The sequence below is a fragment of the Vitis vinifera genome, chromosome 6 (assembly GCF_030704535.1).
Source record: "Vitis vinifera cultivar Pinot Noir 40024 chromosome 6, ASM3070453v1".
NCBI classification, from domain to species: Eukaryota; Viridiplantae; Streptophyta; class Magnoliopsida; order Vitales; family Vitaceae; genus Vitis; species Vitis vinifera.
The window spans coordinates 2,678,664-2,703,097 of record NC_081810.1 but is presented as its reverse complement, the minus strand read 5'-3'; the positions used below and the strand labels follow the sequence as shown (position 1 = coordinate 2,703,097).

The window sequence follows — 24,434 nt, the reverse complement described above, 5'->3', positions numbered from 1 at the left end:
TAAAAGAGACTCTCATGATTTGAAAATGTGTTTTTTCTCGTATTTTATGTGATACAAAAATAATATTATTGTTGTATCCTGTGAAATTGCAAAACTAAACATATAAATACCCCTTACGAGACCAAACAAACTCTCACACTAGTTTAGGAATTAGCTCAGATACTATTATGTAATAACTCATACCCAATCATGTAAATATTGTCTACTCTAAATTCAAAGGAATCTTTATGATTTTAAAACACGTCTACAAATTCAAAAAAAACTCATACATATATAATCTCACTAACATTCTCTTATATCCGATATTGAATATCACATTTTTACTATTAAAATTTTAAAATAAAATAAAATAAAACTTTGTTTTTAAAAATATATTATTTTTAAAATAAATTTGAAGTATTTTGAGTTGGTACTTATAAAATGTCATGATAAATAATTAAAAATATGAAAATATTTTGAAAACTTTTGACTTATATGTAAATGCCCATCAATAAACCATGAAGACGGTTTTTCTATATTTTAAATTCTCAAATAGAATTTTATTTTAGAAAGTAATTAAAAGTTTTCATAAAAATTATTTTCAAAAAATATTGTCCAACATATCTTTTATTTCTTAGTCTTGTAGTTAGCTTTAAATGCATTTGAACAAAATATTTTGAGAATTTGCTTTTAAATTTCTTATCTTAAATTTATAACTTCATACCTAATTATTAATTATATTAAGGAATTGTCATAGAAGATTTTTAAAAAAATATTAAAACCACCTTGCTCTCCCCTCTACTTTACCCTTTATTTTGTTTTCCATTTGTTATTTTTGAAATTAAAATGATAATACTCGAAAATTTAAACATTCATTTGAATACACTTTTTACTTTCTATTTTTAAAAATAGAAAATAATGTCAAAATTTAGACAAGATGTAATAATTCTTTTAAATATTATATAATAATTTTTAAAAATCATTTTTTAAAATTGAGGTATTAAAAAAAATTATTACCCCAAATTAAAAAAAATTTAAAAGTAATTTCTAAAAATATAAGGAAAGCTCATACTTTTATATGAAAATTAGGGTATTTTATATAAAATTTACTACTATTTTTATTTTTTTATTTTTAAATAAAAAATAAGGAAAAAGTTTCACATCCATGAAATTCATACCCAACAACTTCACCATTCAAGCTATATAATTAGTAAATTTTCAAAAACCTTAAATTCATCAAACTAAACAAATTTCAACTACCCATACCATTATTAAACCTCTAGCAATGTTCAATATTTAAGCAAACATTTACAAAATTTTTTAAAAAAACTTAATAAGATTTGTGAATCAAAACCAAAATAAAATATTTTTAAGCAAACAAATTTTAAAAAATAATAAAATACTTTTGTTTTTTCAATCGAATCAGGTTTGTCGATATAGAAAATAGCACATTATAATTATCATTTTTAAAGTCATTATCTAAAAAGTAATTTTTCGATATTATAAAAAAAAAAAATCATGATATAAATTTCATTCGTTTATCTCTAAATTTTTCTACATTTTTTTTTTTTGTGTCTTGAATAATAGAATATATAAAAGAATTATTTTTAAAAACTAATTTTTAATAACATTTTCAAAAATATTCTCAAAATGAGCGTTTATTTTGAACATATTGAACTTACATTTCTTGTGAAGAACAGAAACAATTTCAATTTGAGAGTTACGTGTGCTGTTTGGGCAATTAGAAGTAGGAAGCAAAAACAGTTTTGAATCATTCTTTGTTGCTTCCACCCTTTCTCTACTATAATCCTCACGCATCTTCACACATCGTGTAAATCAAACCATCTTTCATCTCCAAAATTTGGAAAATATTTTTATGTTAATGAATTAATTAATCATATTTAAAATTATTTTACATAATTAAATTGAAAATAAATCTATTTAATTTGAAAAAAAAAAAAGAAAATAAACACAATCCCACATGCATTGCGCGTGGGCATGGAATCACCCAAAAAGGCTCAAACCAAAATTCCATTTCAAATTTGGAGGCAAAAGTAAGAAAAATCTATGCATATTCACATGCATCCAATAGGAGGGTTACACGTGGCAAAATAGCCACCAAATTACACCGAACCCTTGGGGCGGTGGAAAATTTTGGACCTCAGAACGAATTTTTGGTCAGGGCTTACACATCTCCATTTTCTCACCTTTTCCTTGCACCCAAACACCTTCTATTCCTCAAAGTCTCAATCTCCCATCTACTTATAGATTCCAATTTCTTCATCTTTGACTTCACTTGTTAATTCTCCAATTTTCTTGGGCAACCGCCAGCTGTGTTTGTTGAAATTCCTCAGTGGAAAGTGGTTGCCCTTCCACCTTGCTTCATTGAATTACAAGGTTGGGCATTGAATTTGGGAATAGTTTTGATCTGGGTTTTGATTGGAAGTGTGAGGGGAGGATGTCGGGAGCTTTATCTGTTGTGGGTTCATCGATTTTCGATCCGAAAACTTGTCCATGTTTGTGCCTGGATGCACTGCCTTCAAGCAATATGAGTGTCAAGGCTGGAGGTGGGGACTTGGTTTGGCAGAGGAATTCAGTGGGAAAAAAGCGGTTGTCGCGGCCGGGGACGGTGGAGATGGGGAGTTCCTTTGTTGATTCTTGGCATGAGTGGAGGCTTGAAGCCAAAGTGCTTTCTAGTATTGTTAATAAGAGTTCAAGGAGGCAGCACAAGGCCAGGAGGCTGCTTGTTGTCAGTGAGGTGGCTGGACAGTATGAAGATAGTTTTGAGGATGTTAAAACGGTGAGAAAACTGTTTTTAATGTCGGAAAATCGACATGCACCAAATTTGCAATGATTATTGATACCATCTAAAGATGAAATTTCACTTCCCTGAGAAATCAAATCTTCGAAAAATAGGAGTTGTTGCTGATTTCATTGATTCAGGATAGTTTGAGCATGAACTAGGACTTGTGGTTTAGTTTATGTCAGTAGAAATCAAAGGTGCTTCAAGTATTGAATGGGAAGATAAAAAACTTGGAAGATTTCGATTAGTTAGGTTTATAGAATTATTCTAGCATCTTCTCTCATGGAATGGCTCATGTAGTTCAATATTTCTAACTCCTTCAGAGATCGGTCTCTGCATCATAAAGCTAGCTGTTCTCTTACATCCACCACCGCACATTTATACACAAATATAGCTTATCTTTGGTTTCTTGTTTTGAACTAGCTTGTCTCACGATGCAATTGTCAATACAACAAGTGAAAATCTTCTATGCATGTTAGTATCAATACTTTAACTTATAGATAATCTACCACACCTATGGCTATTAATTCTAATATCAGTGTACCTTCTTGTGATTCTTCAAATGAATAAAACAATAAGCTAAAAGGTTTGTGTGATATCCCATAGGAAAAAGTTCCTTGTGTTATATACGTAAAGAGCTCCTTTCAACTATAGACACGTTTAAAATCCGTAATGATTGATTAGGTCTAAAGTGGACAATATCGACACGGGAAGGGAGCAGGTTATTACAAATGGTATCATAACTAATCCTCAAGTCATGTTTAGAACTTTATCTATTTGGTTCTACAAGGGATGTTTGTTTATTTGACCCTACAATCCTATGGGACATAATGAGGATGCTATGTCTATATGAGCGAGTGAGAGAGAGAGAGAGAGAGAGAAAGAGAGGAAGGGGGGGTTGTAAGGTGCAGAGTAAGGGGTTGGTTTTGATATTCTACATCAAATAAAGGAAGAAGTTTCTGATACTATATATGTATAAGCACATCTCAATCGTGTGGATGCACTCTAAAGCCATACAAGCTCATTAGGCCTAATGTGGACAAGATCTACATGAAAGGAAGCAACTCATTAAAAATAGTATCACAATCAATCCACAACCCTAGTGTGGGACTTTGTTTGTTTGGCCTCATAAGGGTTGTTTGTCTATCCGATCTCACAATCCCATCAGACACAAAGAGGACATTGTATTTACATGTGGGGGTGATTGTGATATCTTATATTTTATAGCACTATATATGTATGATCTTCCCTCCATTGTGTAAACTCATTTTAAAATCGTGATGGTCCCTTGGGCCTAAAGAGGACAATATCTACATGGGAGGGAGTAGGTCACTACAATGTGCTTCACCTTCATCCATACTAGTCTCTTCAATTGTCATCAGCTACATAAGTTTTGGGACCATGCCCCCGTTCTTCTATATAAAATGGCTACAATTCACTTATTTTAGATTCTTTAGGATAGAATTACATCCCATTTCTATTTAGTACTCATCTAGTTTTCATGGAAACCCTTGGCTTATAATAAGCAATCATGCACTTATCAGGAAGCCCTTTTCTTCTAAGGTTCCAAGTGTATTATCTGTAGATCTGGCTCACAAAAGCAGTAATCGAACAAACCCTCTTTTAGGCATCTTATACTATAAAACTTTGCATGTACCTATTCGGTTTCCTTCTTAGAACTTATGCATGAATGTTAATTTTAAGCTCAAGTATTGTCATGTAATTATCAGTGATGCCATTCTGATCGACTGATACTTTTTCTTCCTGCAGCAAATACTCAATTACTTCACATACAAAGCTGTGAGGACTGTTATGCACCAGCTTTATGAGATGAATCCAACACAATACAGATGGTTATACGAGTAAGTGTGAGATCATCATCTTTCGCCATCAAATATCATTCATCACTAGTTTCAACTTCATACAATTTGTGATTTGCCCCATGGTTTCCAATTTGGTAGGCATACTTGTAATGTCTTTTAGGGCCTCAGAGTCAGTAGGCTTGGGAAAATTGTTAAAACATCCTGGTTCAATAGACCATGCTGATCAGCTAGTATTGAAATTTCTTATGGGTTTGTTCATCATATAATTTTCTGTAGTGTACATTATGATCATTGCTATACTTTAGTATGATTCCAAAATCGGCAATTAGTCACTTTCAGATATTCTGAATTTGGTGGAATTTTGGTGCCAAGTCTCATGTTCTCTGGCCTTTGTTTGGAAACTCTGTATTTTATCAGCTGTTACATTTTGCTTTATCTAATTCCTGCTTCAATCCTTAATTCTTCCAGTTTCGTTGCGGCAAACAAGCCTGGAGAGGGGAAGCGTTTCATCCGCATTCTTGTGAAGGTAGTTTTTAGAAACTATTACACTCTGTTTGGTTGCTGAGAAAATGAGGAAAAGAAAAGAAAAGAAAAGAAAAGAAATACAATTCTGAATCCTATGCCTTGGTTCCAATAAATGGAATATTGAACTCAGAGCTGCATTAGATTCAAATGATCTGCCACAGATCAGGTTGAAATCCTATGTCTACTAAACTTTGGATTCCAAGAATATGGAAAACTGAACTGAAACTTGAAAGCAACATTAGATTGAAATGATTTAAGTTGAGGTTCTAGTTTTATTGGGTTTTCTCAGCTACAAATGGAGCATCATGGCACCAGTACATTCTATTTGGTTGCTGAGAAAACAAGGAGAAGTGAAAAGAAAAGAAAAAGCAGCTTTGAATCTCAACTCTTCGTTTCTTTTGGTTCCCAAAAACTGAACTCAAGTTGTATTAGGTTCTAGTTTTCTTGGCTTTTCCTCAGCTGGAAATGGGACATTATGGTTAGATTGGTCTTGAAAGTATTAAGGAAAAAAAAATGTTAAAGAAAATAATTTTCTCATGTTCGGTTTTACCATAGAAAATATAAAAGAAAGTAAAATATAATTAAAATAAATAAAAAACTTATACGTTTTAAAATTATTTTTCGTTTTATTTTCTTTCTTTCGCATTTTCTCTCAAACTTTCTGATAATCAAACATAGTCTACAAGTTTCATATGGTGACTTTCATTTCATCACAATTGACAGGAGAAACAGGAGCTCGCTGAGAGAGTGATGGTTACACGTCTTCATTTGTATGGAAAATGGATTAAGGTATTGCACTTTAATCTTCCTAAAGCTTAAGGTCATGCTTAGAAACTGTTGTTGAAAACAGATTTTTGTTCTTTAGAACAGAAAACAATTTTCAACTCAAAATTCATAGTTTACGTTGCTTTTTGAAATAAATGTTAGGTGTTTAGTTATTTCTCAGCAATAATTGAAAACATGGAAAATAGCTCGAAAAATTTTGTATCATGCATAAATGCAAGAGAGAAAATTGGTTTTCATATTTGAACTTTCAAACAGAATTTTGTTTTTAAAAACAATTGACACCTATTTTTAAAAATTCTCAAAAACTATTTTGAAAACATTATCAAACAAGTTCTAGTTTTATTTGCGCTTGTGTGATGCAGAAATGCAACCATGCTGAAATATACAAGGAGATATCGGATGAAAACTTGGAGTTGATGCGGGAACGACTCATGGAGACAGTGAAATGGCCGTCGGACGACACAAACACAGAGAAAATTGGGTGAAAATTTGGAAATTGTCATGGGCTTGTCTCGTCTTTTCAGCAGCCCTTATTCTTAGTCTAGGTATAGAAGCAGTCAGAAAGACTCTCATTTATATCATTTGCCACCCAACTAATAAGAAATGCCTCATCGTATTATGGACAATGTATATATGAATACATACCATCCCATTGAATATTGCTGGATCAGCTAACTTCAACTGCTCTGACTTCCATGATGACTGAAATGTTGTTTGGATGGCAGGAATGTGGAGGTTTCGATAGTTTTCATACTTGTTGAATGATCGCCCGTTACAGTATCAAATTGGTACTTCTTAAAAACCAGAACCAATCACATGACATCACCATATCAAATCATAAAAGCAGGATTCACAGTATTATTCTGCTACTACTACTTCAGGAGAAACATTAGAGCAGAATGGGGAGTTTGTGCGACACTTTTCTGAGCAAATTTCAAAGCATACCTAAAGCCTTTAAATTTAGAGAGAGGAACATCTGCTCCATACAACAGTTTTTTTGCGAGGGCAGCCCGAAGATACAGCTTTAATAATCTGATAAATGCTGAAAGGCAGTAGGTATAGTGTTACATTATCAGAAAACAAGAAACAAGAATGTGGGCTGCATCATGGTTCGGGACTTTTGAACCTGATCATCAGTACCCATTTGCCTGGCAAGCCACACCACTGCTCTGAATGGAAAAACTGAAATCAATGGGTTATACCTGCAAAAAGAAAAGGCTAACAAATAGAAGCAGAGATTTTATTCATATCAAACCTGGTCTTCACAACCAAAGCTTCATGGTAAGTTGAATTAGTCAAGCAGAATCATTTGGTGATAAACAGGTTGAAGGTACCAAAAACTGAAATGTAATCTTAAAACATTTGTGTGAAGTGTCATTGTGAGGGTAGTCTATTTGAAATGACTTCAAAAAACAACCTTTATATATGGATTTGAGGTTTTAAGAACAGCTGTTGTTCCATTGTTGATGACCATATTTGAGTAATAAATACCTTTTTTCAATGAAATAATGAATACCATCTATCTTCAGAAATGCAATACAAAAGAATCTCATTTTAACCATTATAATGATACATATATCGAAAGCCTCAAGTTCTAAGACCATAAATAGAAGTCATTATAAGCCTTGACTAAAGCATACCATGTCGTAGCAGGCCTCCGCAAAAAAGGGTGTATGATATCTTACAAAACAGAGTGGAGCCCAAGCACCAAATAGCATCAAAATTCTTTCCTCAGCTCTCAGGATCAATGAAAGATAAAACAGCATCAAGTAGATCCATCACCAAAAGTCAGAGACTGCCCAAGCACTGTTCTAACACGAAGCTGCATCAAGTAAAGAATTGAATTATGTTTCAGCTTGCAGTTCAAAAAATGACAAGAACTCATCTAAGTTCAAATATATATATATTACTAACTACCTTTACATCCAGGCAGGGATCATTGGCCATATTCTTTATTTGAGATAATATGCCAGCACTGCATAGTTTTACAAACCGACCATAGGCACCGAGACTGCCTGGAAAAGTGAGATTTAAGACTGTCCAGACTGCTGCCGTGCGTAGCCTGCTGTCATTACTCTGCAAAAATTTGATAATAATAGGTTGGGTGCTGTTGCCTGCTTGTGGAAAAAGTTGATGCATTACTGCTTCCTTATGGAACTCATTTCCAGTTGCCACATTGCTGAGCACATACATTCCCTATAAGAGAATCATTTGGGGGAAATATTGTTAGCAATGAAACCAATATTCCCTTCCCTTCTCCCCTCCTTTCTCTACCAGAAAGACATACATAATTCCATTAAAAAGAGGCATTCTTGATGGGTGTATAAAACATATGTTCAGCATTTCGGTAGCACTTCTGTTGCCAATACAGGACTGAGGGTTGAGTATGGAAACCATATAAAACCCTTAATATATCGTACTAGTAAGTATTTCAGATTTCTTCTGACTATAAGAGTTTAAATTATAGATGCAACTTGTTCAGTTAGAAGAAAATCATACTAGAATTTTTTTATCAATGACGTGTCCAAGCTCATTTAATTGGTATGTGACACTGCAACTTGGTAGTCTTGGGAATAAAATATCTTTGAGGAAAATTTTGTAGAGACAATTTTAAAAACTGCAGCATTTCAGAGTGCTTGCTAAGAGGTAAATATGTAAGATTTCATTTCACAAAACATTGAAGCAATTTCAAAAAAGACACATCAAATGGATGTAACAGCAACTACCAATATAAGATTTCTTATAAAAATATTAGCATGTCACAATATAAATAATCAAGTCAAATTAAATTAACATGGTAATCTAACTTTTCATTCTGAATAGTTAATGTGAGTATTACCAAATGTTACTTTGAAACCTTCCTACTAAAATAGGATGGGAAAACTTCTGACCTGAATCCCAACTTCAGCTTTCAAAGTGCTTTGCAATTGCTTTCCAACAGCTTGTAATATAATACTATCTTCAACAAATACATACTCAACAGAGTTGATACAGCCATCAACAAGATTGCAGACAAGACCAAGGGCTTGCACTTGGACAGATGGCTCGGGATCTGCACAGCACAATTGGATGATGGATGTTTGTTAGTACATATTATTTTTTTTTAAAATCAGAAACAGACGTATGTATTAATTGAGAATAAATAGAACATGAGAAGGATGAGAAATCCTCCTCAAGAAAAACAAACCTGATAAAAAAGAACTGAGTAAACCTCCACTATACAATGGGGTTATACAAAAAGAACAAGAAGCCTACACAAGTGTAACAGCCCCTGACCTTGTAGACCCAGCCCTAAGGTGTACAAATCAAGAGCCAACTAAGCTGAATTACACTCAAATGGGAGGGTTTAAAAACGTCTATACAATAAGCCCAAAAAGAAACAAGGAAATGAAGCAAATGCCACATATCACCATACTAAAAATGAATTTCAACCAGCACGGAGATATGATTAGCATAATTACCACAAATAAGGCTTGCTAACAAGGATGCAGTGAGCTCCAAAAAGATCCCTTCTTTGCACCTGTTATCCGCAAGGAACATCAAGTTCCTCAAACCCCATACAGAATTTAATCTGATTGTTGGATCCATTGATTTTGATAACTGAACAAGCTGCTTAACACCTCCACATTGCATAAAAATTGACTTACGTGTTGTAAAATCAACTACTATGTTGCTAATAGCACCAAGAGCTGCAACCTGGCAAAGATAGAGTTGAAGAGAGGCTCATTAAATGTTGAAACACAAAAATTCAGAAGCAATCATTCAAGCATGTGAGAAGAGCCTAATTTTATAGATGACATGATCATAACAAAGATGTTTAGTCAACTGAGATTAATTGTGATCTCATTAATATGGTTTCTTCACAACTAATATTTGGGTAAATAAGAATTGAAAATATAACCATCTCCGATAGGCAGTTAAATGGCATGGGTATAATGGGAAAGAAGCAATGTTTCCCAACATCTTTCAATTATTACATATAACTGTTTTATGGGCCTTCAAACAATGTGATTGTTTTCACCGCATGTGCTTCACAAGAATTCTGCACCCAAACATCAACACATCATTTTGAAATAACACAAATATTTCAGCTTGCCATCCAAACACCATTTTGAGGAAAGAAAACATCACATAAAGAAAATTTGGATTTAGATCATTATGAAACTCCAAGTTGTTGAAGTTATGTCTGCACTGCCAACACAATGGATGCAAAGAGCTCTATAAGGCCAAAAATCAACACAATCACTTTATTTTTACAACTATGAAATATATATTTTCAGTCAACTGTTGAGCATAGAAGGCTTCCTTGATGGAGTTCCATGAAATTTTGGATTCTGGCACAGTGTGGCTGGGCCCCATTTTGGCAGCCCAATAGGAACCTGACATCCAAACTCCAGCCTTCAGCCTCCACATAAGAAGATAGAAGTGAAAAACAAGTTTGAGTACTAATTTTTTCATCATGGAGCATACTGTGATTATTTCACAGCTTTGTCTCACAAAAAAACCATCCCCAATCACTCTGAAAATGAGATTGAAATCACAAAATTTAGGCAAAAACTAAAATAATAATATAATTTTTTAAGGACGACTGAAATTTACAGAGGAAGTGTAAAATGGGGCAACCCATGTACACATGAAGTATTCAGATGGCAAGAAAAGAAAACAGATTAGAGAAGCGAACTTTTGGTAGACCCCAATTAACCATGCCTGAACCTTCATATGGGCCACAGTCAAAATTCTCTCAGACAACAGTCAACACAAAGAAAGCCACCCTGGGAGGGGCAGCATTCTTCTAAAAAATGTCAAAGAAAGAAGCACATTCACTAAGAGGGGGTGAAGTGACTTTTCCTTTAAAGATAATATGGGGCTCCAAGGCTCCTACCAAAGTGAGTTTTTTTTGCTTGGGAAGCAACTTGGGGCCAGATCCTAACTATGGACCAGCTCAAGAGGAGAGGATGGGTTTTGGCAGGTTTTTTTTCTGTGTAAAGATGCAGATGAATCGGTAGACCATCTTCTCATCCATTGTAGGATAGCTAGAGAGTTATGGCACTTTCTCTTCTACTTCTTTGGCATTTTGTGGGTTCTCCATTTTTCCGTTAAGGATTTGTTAGAGGGTTCGCATGATAGCTTTGTGGGTAGGAAAAGGAGGAAGGTTTGGAGAACAATCTCTCTTTGCCTTTTATGGACAGTTTGGAAGGGGATCGAAATCAAAGAACTTTTGAAGGGGAGCAGCGCACAATCGAAACTCTCAAGGATTCCCTCATAACTAATATGTATATGTGGTCTCGAGGGTTCCTACTAGGAGACGGGCAAGAAGGCCCAACTTATTTGTTATCTTTTATAGAATGGTTGGGCTCTTTTTCTTAAAATGGGGTTGTAGCTACTATAGTTGGTTTTTTTTTGTCTCTCACTTGTATACTTCCGGTATACTATGTTTGCCACTTTAGTTTGGCACCCTTAATATTTTTATTAATATACACTCTTATTTGAGTATTAAAAAAAAAAAATGGATGTCCAACCAAATTCACAATCAAGACATCTTTAAAAAATACTTTCATCATAGGCTCTTTTGATCACTGGTACTCTCAGTTCCAGTAACACCAAATAAATGTGCATTGCAAACTCAGCTACCCCTTGCACATGTTCATTCTGTAGAGATATCATCATAAAACAACTAAGCTACAAAAATGATCTTTGATCAGATAAGAAAACACACACCTGAACAGAAGTAGAAGTGTCGGATAAAAGCTGAACCAAGGGAATCACAACTGTTTCATTCATAAAGTTACCTGCACTCAGGTTCTGAATGATATCATATTAGTAAAAGTCCCTATGGTTTAAATCAGATTCAATATCATAAATTTGGTGGTCATGTTCAAACCTTGACCGACCGAGAGACACTTCTTAAGCAAATGCAAGCCGCAGCACGTACTTCACCACTATCATGAGTTAATGCATCGATTACCGAGTTCATGACCTACATTCATGAGAATATATTACAAGCTACAAGTAACTCAAGCACTCACATGGTAAATATTTTCAAACTGCAATCTTTGAATTAACTCTAATTTCTTGAAATTACAGTTGGGTCATCAGTAACGTTCTTTCTGGCTTTACAAGGTGGAAAACATAACTAATTTAGCTATAGTTAATAAGTATATATGAGAAAAGATTCCAAATATGATGAGAACTGTTATATCAGGCATTAAAAGTTTGAACCATTTCTCTAGCTGCTCCTACACAAATGCCTCTTGGATATTCTAGAATAGAATGCACATTTCCAGTCCCACATAATTTAGTTTGGCAAAGGATATTTGACCACGCAACCACTTGTACAGCTCAAGTCAACAAACATTGTTCATACAAAAGCATTTAATATCTCATTCTGAGGAAATAAACCACTGAAACCAGGGTTGGGCAAAAGGGTTTAATAGGAATATCCATTACTACTAATAAGCTATTCCTTGACCTCATCCTATTGGAAAAAAATATGCAAACTGAAACTGAGCCCAACCAAGAAAACCTTAAGGTCTGTTTGGCAATATTTTTTAAAACAATTCTCAAAAATTAGTTTTTGAAAACTCCTCATAAAAATAGTTTTCTGTTCTTTTCATAAACAAAATTCAGTTTGAGAACTTAATTCTGAAAAACAGTTGTCTTGGCTTACTTTTAGTGAGTGCAATATTGACATGTATAGATTACATGTACCGAACCACTTCTCTATGTTTTCAATTGTTTTTCATAAAACTCTACAAAAATAAACTTGAAAACATCTCAATTTGTTCTCGAAAATCACCATGTTTTCAGAACAAATTCTTAAAAAACTTTCAGTCCAAAATTTGTCAAACATGCATTTTAAGTTGAAAAAATGTTCTGTTCAGAAAAAGAAAAACTGCTTTTTTTCTTTTTCAAAAACAGTTGTCAAACATGACCTTTAATCTCTGTTGTCTACCCCCTTTTATATTCCCTCCCATTTTTAAGTTACATAATTTTCTTAGTTGAAAAAAAAAAATGCAGTACTTTCTTCAGGAGAGAGGCGAGCATATAGTAAGTCAAACAAGTGAACAGGTTAAGAAGATGGATCAGAAATCTAGGTCAATGTCTCCTGATGACTCACCGAAAGAAGTGATTAAGCTAATTAATTCAGAAGTGAAAGCATGCCAAAAAAAAAAATTATTCTAAAGAAAACTAAGGACAGCACTAAAAATAATTACATGAAGAATTTGATGGATCCTGTGAAATAATGTGAAACAACAAACCTGCAATGCTAGGAACCTGGACCTGCAGTTTTCCAACTTTGAGCATAGATCAGCCAATGCCAGCAATATTCCTTGGAAGCGTTTAGCCTGTAAAGAACCTTTCTGCAAGTGGTTGCAAAGTTTATCAATAGCATTTCCCTCGAATGCTAGTTTCTGTAAATCTTCCTTTTCTGCGATTAGACTAGACAAAGCAAAAGAAGCTTCATCTCCAACTTGACCAGGATCATCAAGAAGCTCAAGTAGTATTAGAATCAATTTGGTCCGAATTGCTAGATCCTGTAGACAGCCAGGAGAAGTGTTCCTTACAACAATCAAGCACATGCAGGCAAGTAACCTTGTCCGGGGGTACCTATCCTTTGTTAACTCAGTTACGGCACTCAAGGCTCTTCCATTTTCGGGTCCCACAAACTTTGAAACAACTTCAGGATTGCTCTTGATAACTGTGGCAATAGACTCTAAACTAGCATCTCTCTGACTTAGAGAACCTTGAAGAAGACCAATAAGTTTCTTTAAGACCCCAGCATCACACAATGCGTTCTGCTCTGCACTTGTCTCACAAGAATGTGTAATGATACTTGCACCAAGTCCAGTAACATTTTCGTTTTCACTATTTAACAATGAAAGAAGAAATTCCATGTTTTTCTCTTGAAGAAAATCATACTTTGGAGCCAGTTTTGATTGATAAATCATTCTAAGGGAACGAGCACCAGCATCCACAACCTGCAGAAAAAACAAAGCCATCCAAATGACATTCAAAATTAAACAGACAGATAAAGAGTACTTGAAGAAAAATAGTTAATTCAGTGATTAATCCAGATGAGATCAATATAACAGAACTCTCCATCAAAAATATGTATCCTAGTCATTGACGTCCTTATGGAAGAGGATGGTTGATGTCCAACAGATGCTGTCTAGGTAAAGTCGGTGAGGAATCCACATTTTTATCCATTGTGATAGAGTTAGAAAGTTGTGGGACATGTCATTCACAATTCTTGGGCTGCAGTGGTTGTACCCAAATTCCATGAACGAACTCCTTTTGGGTTGGAACTTGAAAGGTAAAGCATATGGATAAAAGATAGAAGAAGGCTTGGAGCATGGCTCCACTTTGCTTGTTTTGTGGCATGAAAGAAATAGAAGGATCTTCAATGAGGAAGAGCTCCACAACCAAAAGTTGAAGAGATCCTTATTAAATCTCTTTTGGAGTGGTCTAAAAGCGCTGAGGAAATCAAGGAAATAAAATAAACTAAAGCTTTGAACCATATTTCTTACAGTGTTTTTGGGACTCTAAGAGTCATGGGAGTGTTTGGAAATGATGGTAGTACTGTATTCCATGTCCTTTCGGTTGAAAAACTTTGGATGGTTTTCTATAGGTGTTTTCTAGGGTGCATGGGCTGGTGGTGGTGGCGGAAAGAAAGGATCTGTGTCCAAAGCAATGAGAGATTTTCCAGGTTGCATCAAGGAGTACAGTTTCCTGGCATTCCTTTATGTACTGGAGGTTCACTTAGAGTGGTCATCAACCTGGTCACCTTTCATCTTTGCTTGGATGGGATAGCAGAGCACGTCAGCCAATCTATTCTTTCGAGGGAAGTTTCAGATCACTGCCATGTTCTTCTAGATTGTGATGGTGCAAGAAGTGGTAAAAGTCTGTTCAGTTTCAAGAACATGTGGTTGAAGAAGGAAGGCTTTAGTGACTTGATTAGGTCTTGGGGAGCAAAGTTATGATTTCAGAGGTTTCCAATATTTTGTTTTGGGCAGAAAACCAGAAGCTTTAATGGAGAACTGGAACAGATGGAAAAAAAAAATCTTTCATAATGTTTTAGCATGCAAATAAGTGGCTTTGGAACAAATTCAGTTTGTGATAACAAGATGAGGGAGTTCACTTTTTCAGTGGAGGAAGAGGTCCGAAGATCAGTCTTGGAGGATTATGGTCAGTTGGCTATCATGGAACAAACCTCATGGAGACAAAAGTCAAGAGCACTTCGGATTCAAGAAGGGGATAGGAATCCAATAGAATGGCTAGTGTGCACCAAAAAGGAAATTTTATTAGAAGATTGAGAGTCAATGAAATTGGAACAGGTAAGGATGAGGCATCTAAGTTGGGGGTGGCTAACTTCTTCCAAGTGTTGTACTCATATCCTCTGGTTAGGAGGACATGCTTTGAGCATTTGCAGTTAAAGTTTATTTCTTCTGCTGACAAGGAGGATCTTGAGTGTCCTTTTGGAGAGGCTTTGATTTTGGATGCTCTAGCTGATCTTTAGAGATGATGAAGCTCTGGGCCTGAATGGGTTAACTGTGGCCAGTGAAAGGGGAGGTTTTGGCGTCCTAGAGAAGTTCCTCAAAAGAGGAATTTTGAGAGAAGCCTAAATACTACTTCCCTAGTTTTGGTGCCTACAATTTTAGGCCAACAACCTTAATGGGAAGCCTTCATAAAATTCCCCCCTGAAATCTATATTAGAACCCCATTGGAAAAGTTATCTTTGAGTACCAAAATATATTTGTAAAGGACAAGCAGAATCTTTAAGGCCGTCTTGATAGAAAATAAGGCAATTGACTAAGAAAAAATAGTATGAGAGAGAGGGTGGCTTGTAAGCTTGACATTGAGAAGCCCTATGACTACAAGAATTTGGATTTCCCTTTTTTACTTTTGAATATGATGAGTTTTGGCATAAATGGCTGAGTTGAACGAGAATCAACATTTCTATAGTTATATTTTCTATTCTATTTGGAAGGACCTTGGTAGACTATTTCTAGAGTTCCAAGGAGTTAGGACAAGGGGACCCTCTCTCTTTACATGTTCGTGGTGATTATGGAAGCCCTAGTTGTTGCATCACCAAAGCAGTTCAAGGGGTTTCATCAGTGGCTCTAAGGTTGGAGAGGAAGAGGAGGAGAGAGTGTGTAAATCTTATCTTCCTTACACAGATTACGTCCTCTTATCCTCTGTAATGGAAATGTTGACCAGCTAGCATCTTGGTGCTTTTTTGCTTTAAAATGATTTCTCATTTGAAAGCCAATTTTTGGGAGAGTGGTTATTCCAGTAGGGGAGATCCTTGATAATGAGAGAAGGGCATTGACAACCAAGTGTAGGCATGTGTTTTGTGCACTACTTATACATACCTTCCCTTTAAGGCCCCTTTCAGATCCTGTGCAATGTGGGAGGTGGTAGAGGAGCAAATTAAGACAAGGCATACCTCTTGGAAGAAGCAATACCTTTATAAAGGAGGTAGATCGATTCCCACCAAAAGCACCCAAATACAACCCACTATTTATCACAAATCTTTATTTATTATTCGTAAGGTAGTCAGAAACTGGCAGGAGAAGATTCAACAAGATTTCTTGTGGGTGCACAATCTTTTAGGGAAAAAGTTGCACCTTGTGAAGTGGGACACTGTCTGGAAAGAGAAGAATAATGGAGAAGAATAATGGAGGCCCTGCTATCAAAAGTTCTGAGAAACTAAACCAAACTCTTCTTGGAAAATGATTGTGTAGGTACCTCAGCAGATGATATTTGTATGTGGAGACAAGGTATTGCAAGTAAGCTTGGCAAGATTTTTTTTTATCAGTAACAATATATATATTGATAATAGTAAGGTTCAAGAGAAGGATGAGAGGTCCTTCCCACAAAATGCAAAACCTGATCAAAGTAAGACTATACTCCTCCACCGTACAAGGAGGACTACAAATAAAAGCATGCACAAAATATCTCAAAAACCAAAATCGAACTCTCTCAACGTTATCCACCTCTTTCGAATTACAATCTGAAGACCAACTAAGTTGAAGAACATGAAGTGGAACTCCTCTAAAAGCGGCAATACAAAAGGCCCAAAAGGAGGAGTAGAAATGAAAAAGATCCCACGGCATCCCTTCTATTCTGCAATTTTTCCTCAAAAATCCTAGCATTTCTCTCTTATCACACAATCCACGGTATAGTGGGGCAAGTGATATGTCAAAGAATCTTGCCTCTAATTGAATTCCTCAATCCTCTAAATGAAATGATAACCATATCTCCAATACCCTTAGGAGGAATTTTTTTTCTTTTCTTTGATACTAAAAAAAAAAAAAAAAATCAATAAAAAGAAAAATAAATAAATAAATAAAAACCAACTCCAAAGAGGTAGAAGAGGCACTTGGAATGGACCTTTAGAAGACCATTGGACCTGCTGGAACAACTTTTGCCTCAGAGTTCATACCTCGAGTGGGAATGTGTGGAAAATTAAGTTTTGATTGGATAGATATTATGGGAACCCCAATAAAAGATTGCTACCCTTCCATGCTGCCCCCTTTCAAGGAACTACTGAAAATAGTTTAGCGTGGAAGGATGTGGAGAATGGATAGATTTTTATAAAATAATTTTACTCATTCTTATCTTTTAAAGCATTTGCGAAGTTCCCCCCTAAAGAGATTTGGACTTCAAGACTCTTTTGTGGATGTGTTTTTTTTTTATCCTTTTTTTTTTCTTTCTTTCTAGAGTGGGGTCACTATGTAGAAAAAGATCCTTGTAGTTGATCAACTCATGAAATAGGTTAACATTTAGCAAATAAATGTTGTTTATGCAAGGTCATGGAAGAGTCAACAAATAATATTCTAGTTCATTGTGTCACATAGCCCATATGCTTTAGGATCTTGTGCTTGCCCTTTTGGTCTTCACTGGGTGTTCCTTGAAGCTATAAGAAAAGTGCTCTTAGCCTAACATGGCAAGAATGCAAAGTAGTGTGTGGAGCAAAATTCAAAGAGGCGCAAGGACCTTCTAGGGCCGAGTGAAGGTGTGTGTGTGAGTGAAGTGAGGCACACCATAAGGCACATGGGTAGTTTCATGAAATATTGTAGTTTTGGATATGCATTTTTTTTTTTTCATATACTCATATTAAGTGCATATATATTCCTATATTGTCGATGTTAATGCAATATAATTTCACCTAAAAAAGCTACTTAACTAATATATATTATTCTATTTACATTAAAGTATAGTTATGTTAAATACATATAGTTAAAAAGAAAAGAAAAGAAAAAACTCAATGCAAATAAAAAAATCAGCCAATCCAAACAACTTCAAATTTAAAAACAGACAAACAAAATACAATATATATTAAAAAACATAGTTCACTCAAATACATAAAATAATGTCAAAATACTTTGTAGAAAAATCCAAACAAATAAAATATGAAAGCAAAGGCAAACAAAAAGCATCTTTAGACAGCTAAGTGTCACGAACTTAGGCATTTCCTAAGCTCACATGCGGCACTTAGACAACTCACCCCGCTTGAAGTTGCTAAGTCAGTCTTTCCCTCATACTCAATTATGAAAATATCAATAATCATGGATATATCGATACTTGGATTTTACGGATATATAGGATATATCGGCGGATATTTTGACATAAAATATCGATAGACAAAAAATTTATCAAAACTTATGAAAATATAAGAAAAAACTCTTAAAAATGATATTAGAAGTATAATAGACATTTTAAAGTTGTTTTGTTGAAGAAATTGATATATGAATAATATGATTTGCGATATTAAATTTAATTATATAGTGTCGATTGATAAGAAATGTGAATTTTGTAAGTATACACTCATTATAAAGTTAAATTATTACAAATATACTAATTATGTGATTCAAATATATTACCATGTTAAGTTAATTTACTTACCTCTATTGAAAATATATTAATTAATTGTAAAAATGTACTAATTTAAATTCAATGTTATACTAATTTAAAAATCTACAAAGTTAATTTATTCTCAATATAGTATTATTACACTTGAATATCAAAATAAAATAAAATTATTAATTTAAAACTAAATTATTGCAAATGTACTAATTATATGATTAAAATATATTTATGATTTCTATTTAAGAATATTGATAATTTTATTTATGATTTTATATTTATAATAATTTAATTTTTTTACCGATTTTTCCCCGATATATCCGATATATCTCTGAAATTTCAGCAATTTTTTCCCATTTAGGGTTGATATTTTGCTTGCATCGCTGATATATTCATGATTACCGACATATCGTCAATATTTACCGATATTTACAGATATTTCCGTCAGACGATATATCTTACCTATATATCTATTGAACTTTTTCGATACACGATATTTTCGATTTGGAAACTAAGAGAACCGTAGGCAACACTTAAAGAATATGAAGCTTTATTACTCAAAGGAAGCTTTACAATGTTTTGGAAGAGCTTGGTTAGGATGTGATCTAGGTGGTTTTGGGTGGTGCCTTGGCCAAATGAGACCCTTACCTATTTATAAGCACATTAGGAACTCTTTGGAACCCACAAAGGTTCCCTACCATCCTAGAATTATCTAGAAAACTCTATACAAAAGCTATGTACAAGTATTTACAAGGCATGTCTAAAAGTCTCTAGAACATCACATAGGTTTCCCTTGTCTTCTACCCTCGGTGTAAAGATGTGTGGACACCTTTAACTCTCTCTAGAACCTTCTACACTCCTCCACTAATGTAGATGACTCCAAGGTTCTAGAAGCTTTCTACTCACCTATATAAACCCAAGGGAAGGTCATTTGAGCAAGTCGTGACATAAGTGTCATAACCTACTCAAATGACCATCCCTGGAACTTATATAGAAAAGCAGGAAGCTTCTAAAATCTCCTAGAGCCGTCTACACTTAGCTAATAGTGGAGAAGTGTGGAAACTTCTAGAGAAGCCTAGAGATGTCCTCACATCTCTACACAAGAGTGGAAGGTAAGGGAAGAGTGTGGGGCATTCCAAAGAGTTCTAGAGTACTCTTGTACATATGTTGTACATAGCCTTTGTATAGAGAACTGTAGGATAGAATGGAACTTTTGTTGGTTTTAGAGAGTTCCACAGGTGCTTATAACTAGGAAGTGGTCTCATTTAGCCAAAACATTGAGCAAGTTGAGAGCTTCTAGCCTTGTAAAACATTCCTTGTACAATACAAACCTTCATTTCTTAACTATTGCCTTTGTTGCGCTTGCTAGCTTCCAAGTTGTGTACATTAATTAACCTATCTAGCTAAGTGGGTGGGAAAGGTTGACTTAGCAATGTCAAGTGTCTTGAGTTGTCTAAGTACCGCACTTGAACTTAGGAAAGGCCTAAGTCCATGACATAGTGCTACAAAGTCAACCATCTAGGTATGTTGCTACCACATCTCCATCATGAGTCATAGCAGACATGAGCCCTAGGATAAGAGAATGGCTTGTTGGGTTTGAGGCTTCTTCTTCATGAGCTCAAGCACTCACAAGTCCCAACAAAAGAGAATGGTTACAAGGTTCAGTTTGAGGGGTTAGGACTATGGAGCAAGCTAGCCCAAGTTGGGTTTGAGGGACTTGGGCATTCATGGTGACTAGAAGGATTTGGTAAAAAGGTCTCATTCTACCTTGGAATTTAAGAAAAAGAAATCCAAAGTGATGTTGATTTGATTTTTTTTTTTAAAAAAAAAAAATTGAGTCTCAAAATGGTGTCATATTGTCCTAGATTAAAAATAAATAAATAAAGACAAAAAAGTCCACCTTTGCTGGCTCCAAGCATCCACCCGAGCACCTAAAGTGGCAACTTATTGAAGACACTACACCTAGCTTGAGCCTCTAGGTGAGACACTATGGAAAATGTGTCATATTGCCTAGCACATAGGCATACCTTAAGTATGCCTTTTAAAACATTGGCATGGAAGGTAGTCCCTCTATGCTATTTTGATGCACCGAAAAGGAACCACAATAGCAAAAGTTTTAGAGAGGAGGATAGATTATACTAGTCGGTAAAAGATGGGTTCCTAAAAATTTTTTGACCGAGCTAGGGTCCAGGTTAGGGCAAGATTGTGTAATCCTCCGTCTCCTTTTATATATTTTCTTTTTAACTTTGCCTATCAATGAAACATATTCCATATCGGTCTTCTTTCCAAAAAACCAAAACATAAACTCAAGTAAGCCAAATAATTACATTTGGTTCAGCTAAGTTTATTTTTTTCCTCTCTTTGATCCCAACAACAGAAAATCCAAGATTAAAACTTTGATTTATTTCCTTTCCTGCATTTTTCCAATTTAACTAACTAACACATCTTAACAAAAAATTACAATCCTTGAATTTCAAATATAACTACTCAAAAAAAATAAAAAAAACCTCCATTACACATAATCTAATACAACTACATTGCTTAATTTTCATTTTTCTTTGGAAACAAACAATAGAAAACCTAAGAGTCAAAATTTCAACATTTTTCCCTTTCCTCTGATTTCTCAGCAGGAGAACAGAAAGTAATCAAGCACAAGAAAGTAGCCAGATTTTGGAACAGATTTTTCTCTCTTATTTATCAGGCAATGAAAAACCTAGGATTCAATTCTCTTCCTAAATTTTCTTGGTAACCAAACAAGACCATGAGATGGAAAACCGATCAAATGAATTGAAACTACATTGTATTGTTATTTCATGATACAGCAGGGAAGATAAACAACTCCACTCAAATGACCCTATTGCAACTATTTTGATCAGTAGAGCCTAAGGCAACGGTTTCTGGATGCTTGCCTGTTTTGGCTACAAAATGTATATATCGTGCATACTTTGTTGCGCCTTTTGCTTAGGTGCTATATATTCTCTTATTGCCTATGGAAAACTAAACAATATAAATTTCAGTTCCATTTTTTTTTCCTATTAGTTTGCCTAGGAAATTAGGCATTCTTCAGAGTGGATTTTTGTTTTTCATGAAAGAGAGAATCTCATATTCTCACAAATCCTCTGCTGCCAAACAATCAAAATTTCAAGAATCAATTGATTTACTACATTTTCCCAGCAACCAACTAAAAAATCTTGGTCCAAAACATTTCAAATCAGACAAAAAAATACCTTTCAAATGAACCTAATTCAACCATTTGGATTAGTAGAGTTAGAAGTGTTATCTTCTACAGACATAAACTTTACCCTCAGTTTCCTTTATTCTCCCCACTTTTTTAGGAAATCAAATAGAAATCAACAAAAAAACAGACACGGAAAAAAATGTGTTCACTTCAATTCCGAACTGTTAAATATTCAAGAACCAATTGTTTCACCCTCTTTTCTCGGAATCCAATCAGAAAGCAAGCACAATAAATTAGCCGCACTATATTGGAGATGCATGTGTTTTCCCAGGTCCCAACCGAACAAATAAATTTAGGATTTAATCGTTTTTCCTCCATTTTCTTCGCAACAAGCAAGAAATCTCGACATGCAAAACAAATCAAATCAGTTGAGAAACAACCTTTCCATTAGAATTGGAGAGAAGGCGCAACAAGTGAGGAAAAGCGCCGGCGCGGAGCACCGCCTGAACGCCAGCTTCGAAGCCGCAGGCGAAGCTGCCGATGGCAGCGGCGGACTGGACCAGGACGGAGGAGCAGTCGTCGGCGGTAGCGGCGATAACGGAGACAACGGCAGGGACGGCGCCAAGCTTGATGTATGAGAGCTTCTTGGTGCGGTTGCCGATGATCTGGTTCTTGACCTCCCTTAGGGCTTTGAGTTTGGCGTCGGCGTCGGCGTTGGCGGAGCGCAGCCGAGTAAGCAGGTCCTCCGGCCGGTGAGTCGACGCTGACGTAGGCATGGTCGCCGGCGGTGTGACATGCGAACTCCACACGTGTGTCAGAAGACAACGAGAAATGGGGCTGGATTTGGAGTTAATTTTTATTCTTTTTCTTTTAGAGAGCGGTCTGATTCCTTAAATATAGCCTTTTTCAGGGGTGAAAATGGAATGAGACTCGTTTCAATGGAAATTCCATTATTTATTTACAGAGATGGAAATTTAAAAAAAAAAAAGAAGCATAAATAATATTTCAATTTACTTTTAAAATGACACATGAATTAAAAAAAAAACGCAAAATTTTCTTTTAAGATTGCTTTTGAAATCTTTGAAAAATGGAGAATTTATATATATATATATATATATATATATATATATATATATATATAGAGCGAATATATTTAAATTTAGAAGATTTTATATTTATACCAAAACACTGAAAAATTATTTGGGAGAGATCTTTCAAAATCAAAATTACTTAAATACCCTTTGTAATACGAAAACAAACCAAAAAAATATGAAGGTATCCGTATTTGAATCCTTTATAGGGACATTTGAATACCAATGGAACATTTGAATATCATGTGACTATTTAAATGATCACTAATAAGATGTTTCAATGTCCCATGCATCATGTTCAAATTTATGAAATTCATACATTTGGCATGTTCTTTTATATTCCTTGTGAAATCTCACCTAATACACATTTAATAGTATTTTCCATGTTCTAATATATTTATAAGATGCATACCTTAAATATAATGGAACAAATTGTTAACCTAATCTAATATGTCAATAATATTTTCATTTGGTAATTTTATGAAAACATACAAAAATATTATAATGAGTCTTCCTAATTTCTCAAATAAAATGGTAAACCTAAAACCCTAAATCCTAAATTAAAACAATGCTAAATTCTTATCAATAAATTCTCATATGCACACACTCAATTGCCAAATTCATGAACAGGTCTATAGGAAATATATATATATATAAATTCTAGAAATATGAAATCTAAAAAAAAAAAAAATTCTTATCATAATATCATTACATCAAATTATATCCGATTAATCAAATATGGTCAAAAGATTTGAAATATAAAAGGTATCAAACATGGATATAAGATTTGGAATATAAAGGTTTAGGAATAGGATCTCAACTCAAAGAACAATTAAATCAGGGAAATGAGATATTGGAGAGCTTGAAGCTTTTAGGGCTAAGGTTTAGTTTTTTGAATGCAAGAAAACAAGAAATACAGATAATAGAGAAGAGGGCAATGAGAATAGTAGAGGGAAAATGGCGGGAAGTGGCATTTTGAAAATGTGTAAGTTCCAAAACCAATTTAACACCTAGCATTTGTTTTTCAAAACAGTTATCAAAAAATAGTTTTTAAGAATAATCTTAAAAAATTATTTTCTAATGTTTGATTTTATCATAAAAAACTACAAAAAAATTTTAAATTATATAATCTTCATAAAAAAAGAATTAAAATAAAATTCAAATAAGAAATAAGAATAATTAATTGAATTTCAATCTAATTTTTCATTGTTCTTCACTTCTTTCCTCCAACTTTTCCCCGTCTATTCCGTGTCTAATATTTTCCTGAACCAAATGGTGGCTCAAAGGCCAAAAAGGCCTATGAGGAAGGTGGGTAATGAAAGTAATTCAAGGTATGAATATGAGGCATCCATAACCGCTTACACATCCATAAAGTTGGA

General features: G+C 34.5%; 2 protein-coding genes across 5 annotated transcripts; one reads left to right on the top strand and one right to left on the bottom strand.

The window, feature by feature from the left end:
* The first annotated feature begins 2,074 nt into the window (after window positions 1-2,074).
* LOC100246804 (chaperonin-like RbcX protein 2, chloroplastic) lies at window positions 2,075-6,597 on the top strand. Its single transcript, XM_002285393.5, has 5 exons — window positions 2,075-2,779; window positions 4,553-4,644; window positions 5,074-5,131; window positions 5,854-5,919; window positions 6,279-6,597. The coding sequence occupies exons 1-5, from the start codon at window positions 2,438-2,440 to the stop codon at window positions 6,399-6,401; spliced, it is 681 nt and encodes a 226-aa protein (XP_002285429.1). The 5' UTR covers window positions 2,075-2,437; the 3' UTR covers window positions 6,402-6,597.
* LOC100246814 (uncharacterized) lies at window positions 6,423-22,989 on the bottom strand. Of its 4 annotated transcripts, none has more exons than XR_002030285.2 (9): window positions 22,405-22,867; window positions 13,176-13,895; window positions 11,798-11,893; window positions 11,635-11,718; window positions 9,378-9,612; window positions 8,808-8,968; window positions 7,834-8,112; window positions 7,557-7,738; window positions 6,423-7,118 (listed from the first exon to the last, which is right to left on the bottom strand). XR_002030285.2 is itself a non-coding variant. In XM_002282749.5 (8 exons), the coding sequence occupies exons 1-8, from the start codon at window positions 22,738-22,740 to the stop codon at window positions 7,682-7,684; spliced, it is 1,968 nt and encodes a 655-aa protein (XP_002282785.1). In that variant the 5' UTR covers window positions 22,741-22,989; the 3' UTR covers window positions 7,392-7,681. The 4 variants fall into 4 exon arrangements, 1 of the variants encoding a protein (XP_002282785.1); XR_002030287.2 differs by having other exon boundaries at window positions 6,423-7,085; window positions 22,405-22,830; XR_002030286.2 differs by having other exon boundaries at window positions 6,423-7,080; window positions 22,405-22,830.
* Window positions 22,990-24,434: the final 1,445 nt, after the last annotated feature.

What these genes read in the sequence shown, in the direction of transcription:
- LOC100246804 (XM_002285393.5), top strand. Translation starts at nt 2,438, where the DNA reads ATGTCGGGAGCTTTATCTGTTGTGGGTTCATCGATTTTCGATCCGAAA. An exon ending in CAATACAGATGGTTATACGA is followed by an intron (nt 4,645 to 5,073) that starts GTAAGTGTGAGA and finishes TAATTCTTCCAG; the next exon opens with TTTCGTTGCGGCAAACAAGC. An exon ending in TGTATGGAAAATGGATTAAG is followed by an intron (nt 5,920 to 6,278) that starts GTATTGCACTTT and finishes TGTGTGATGCAG; the next exon opens with AAATGCAACCATGCTGAAAT.
- LOC100246814 (XM_002282749.5), bottom strand. Translation starts at nt 22,740, where the DNA reads ATGCCTACGTCAGCGTCGACTCACCGGCCGGAGGACCTGCTTACTCGG. An exon ending in GTGTCTCTCGGTCGGTCAAG is followed by an intron (nt 11,719 to 11,797) that starts GTTTGAACATGA and finishes GATATCATTCAG; the next exon opens with AACCTGAGTGCAGGTAACTT. An exon ending in GTTAGCAAGCCTTATTTGTG is followed by an intron (nt 8,969 to 9,377) that starts GTAATTATGCTA and finishes TGTGCTGTGCAG; the next exon opens with ATCCCGAGCCATCTGTCCAA.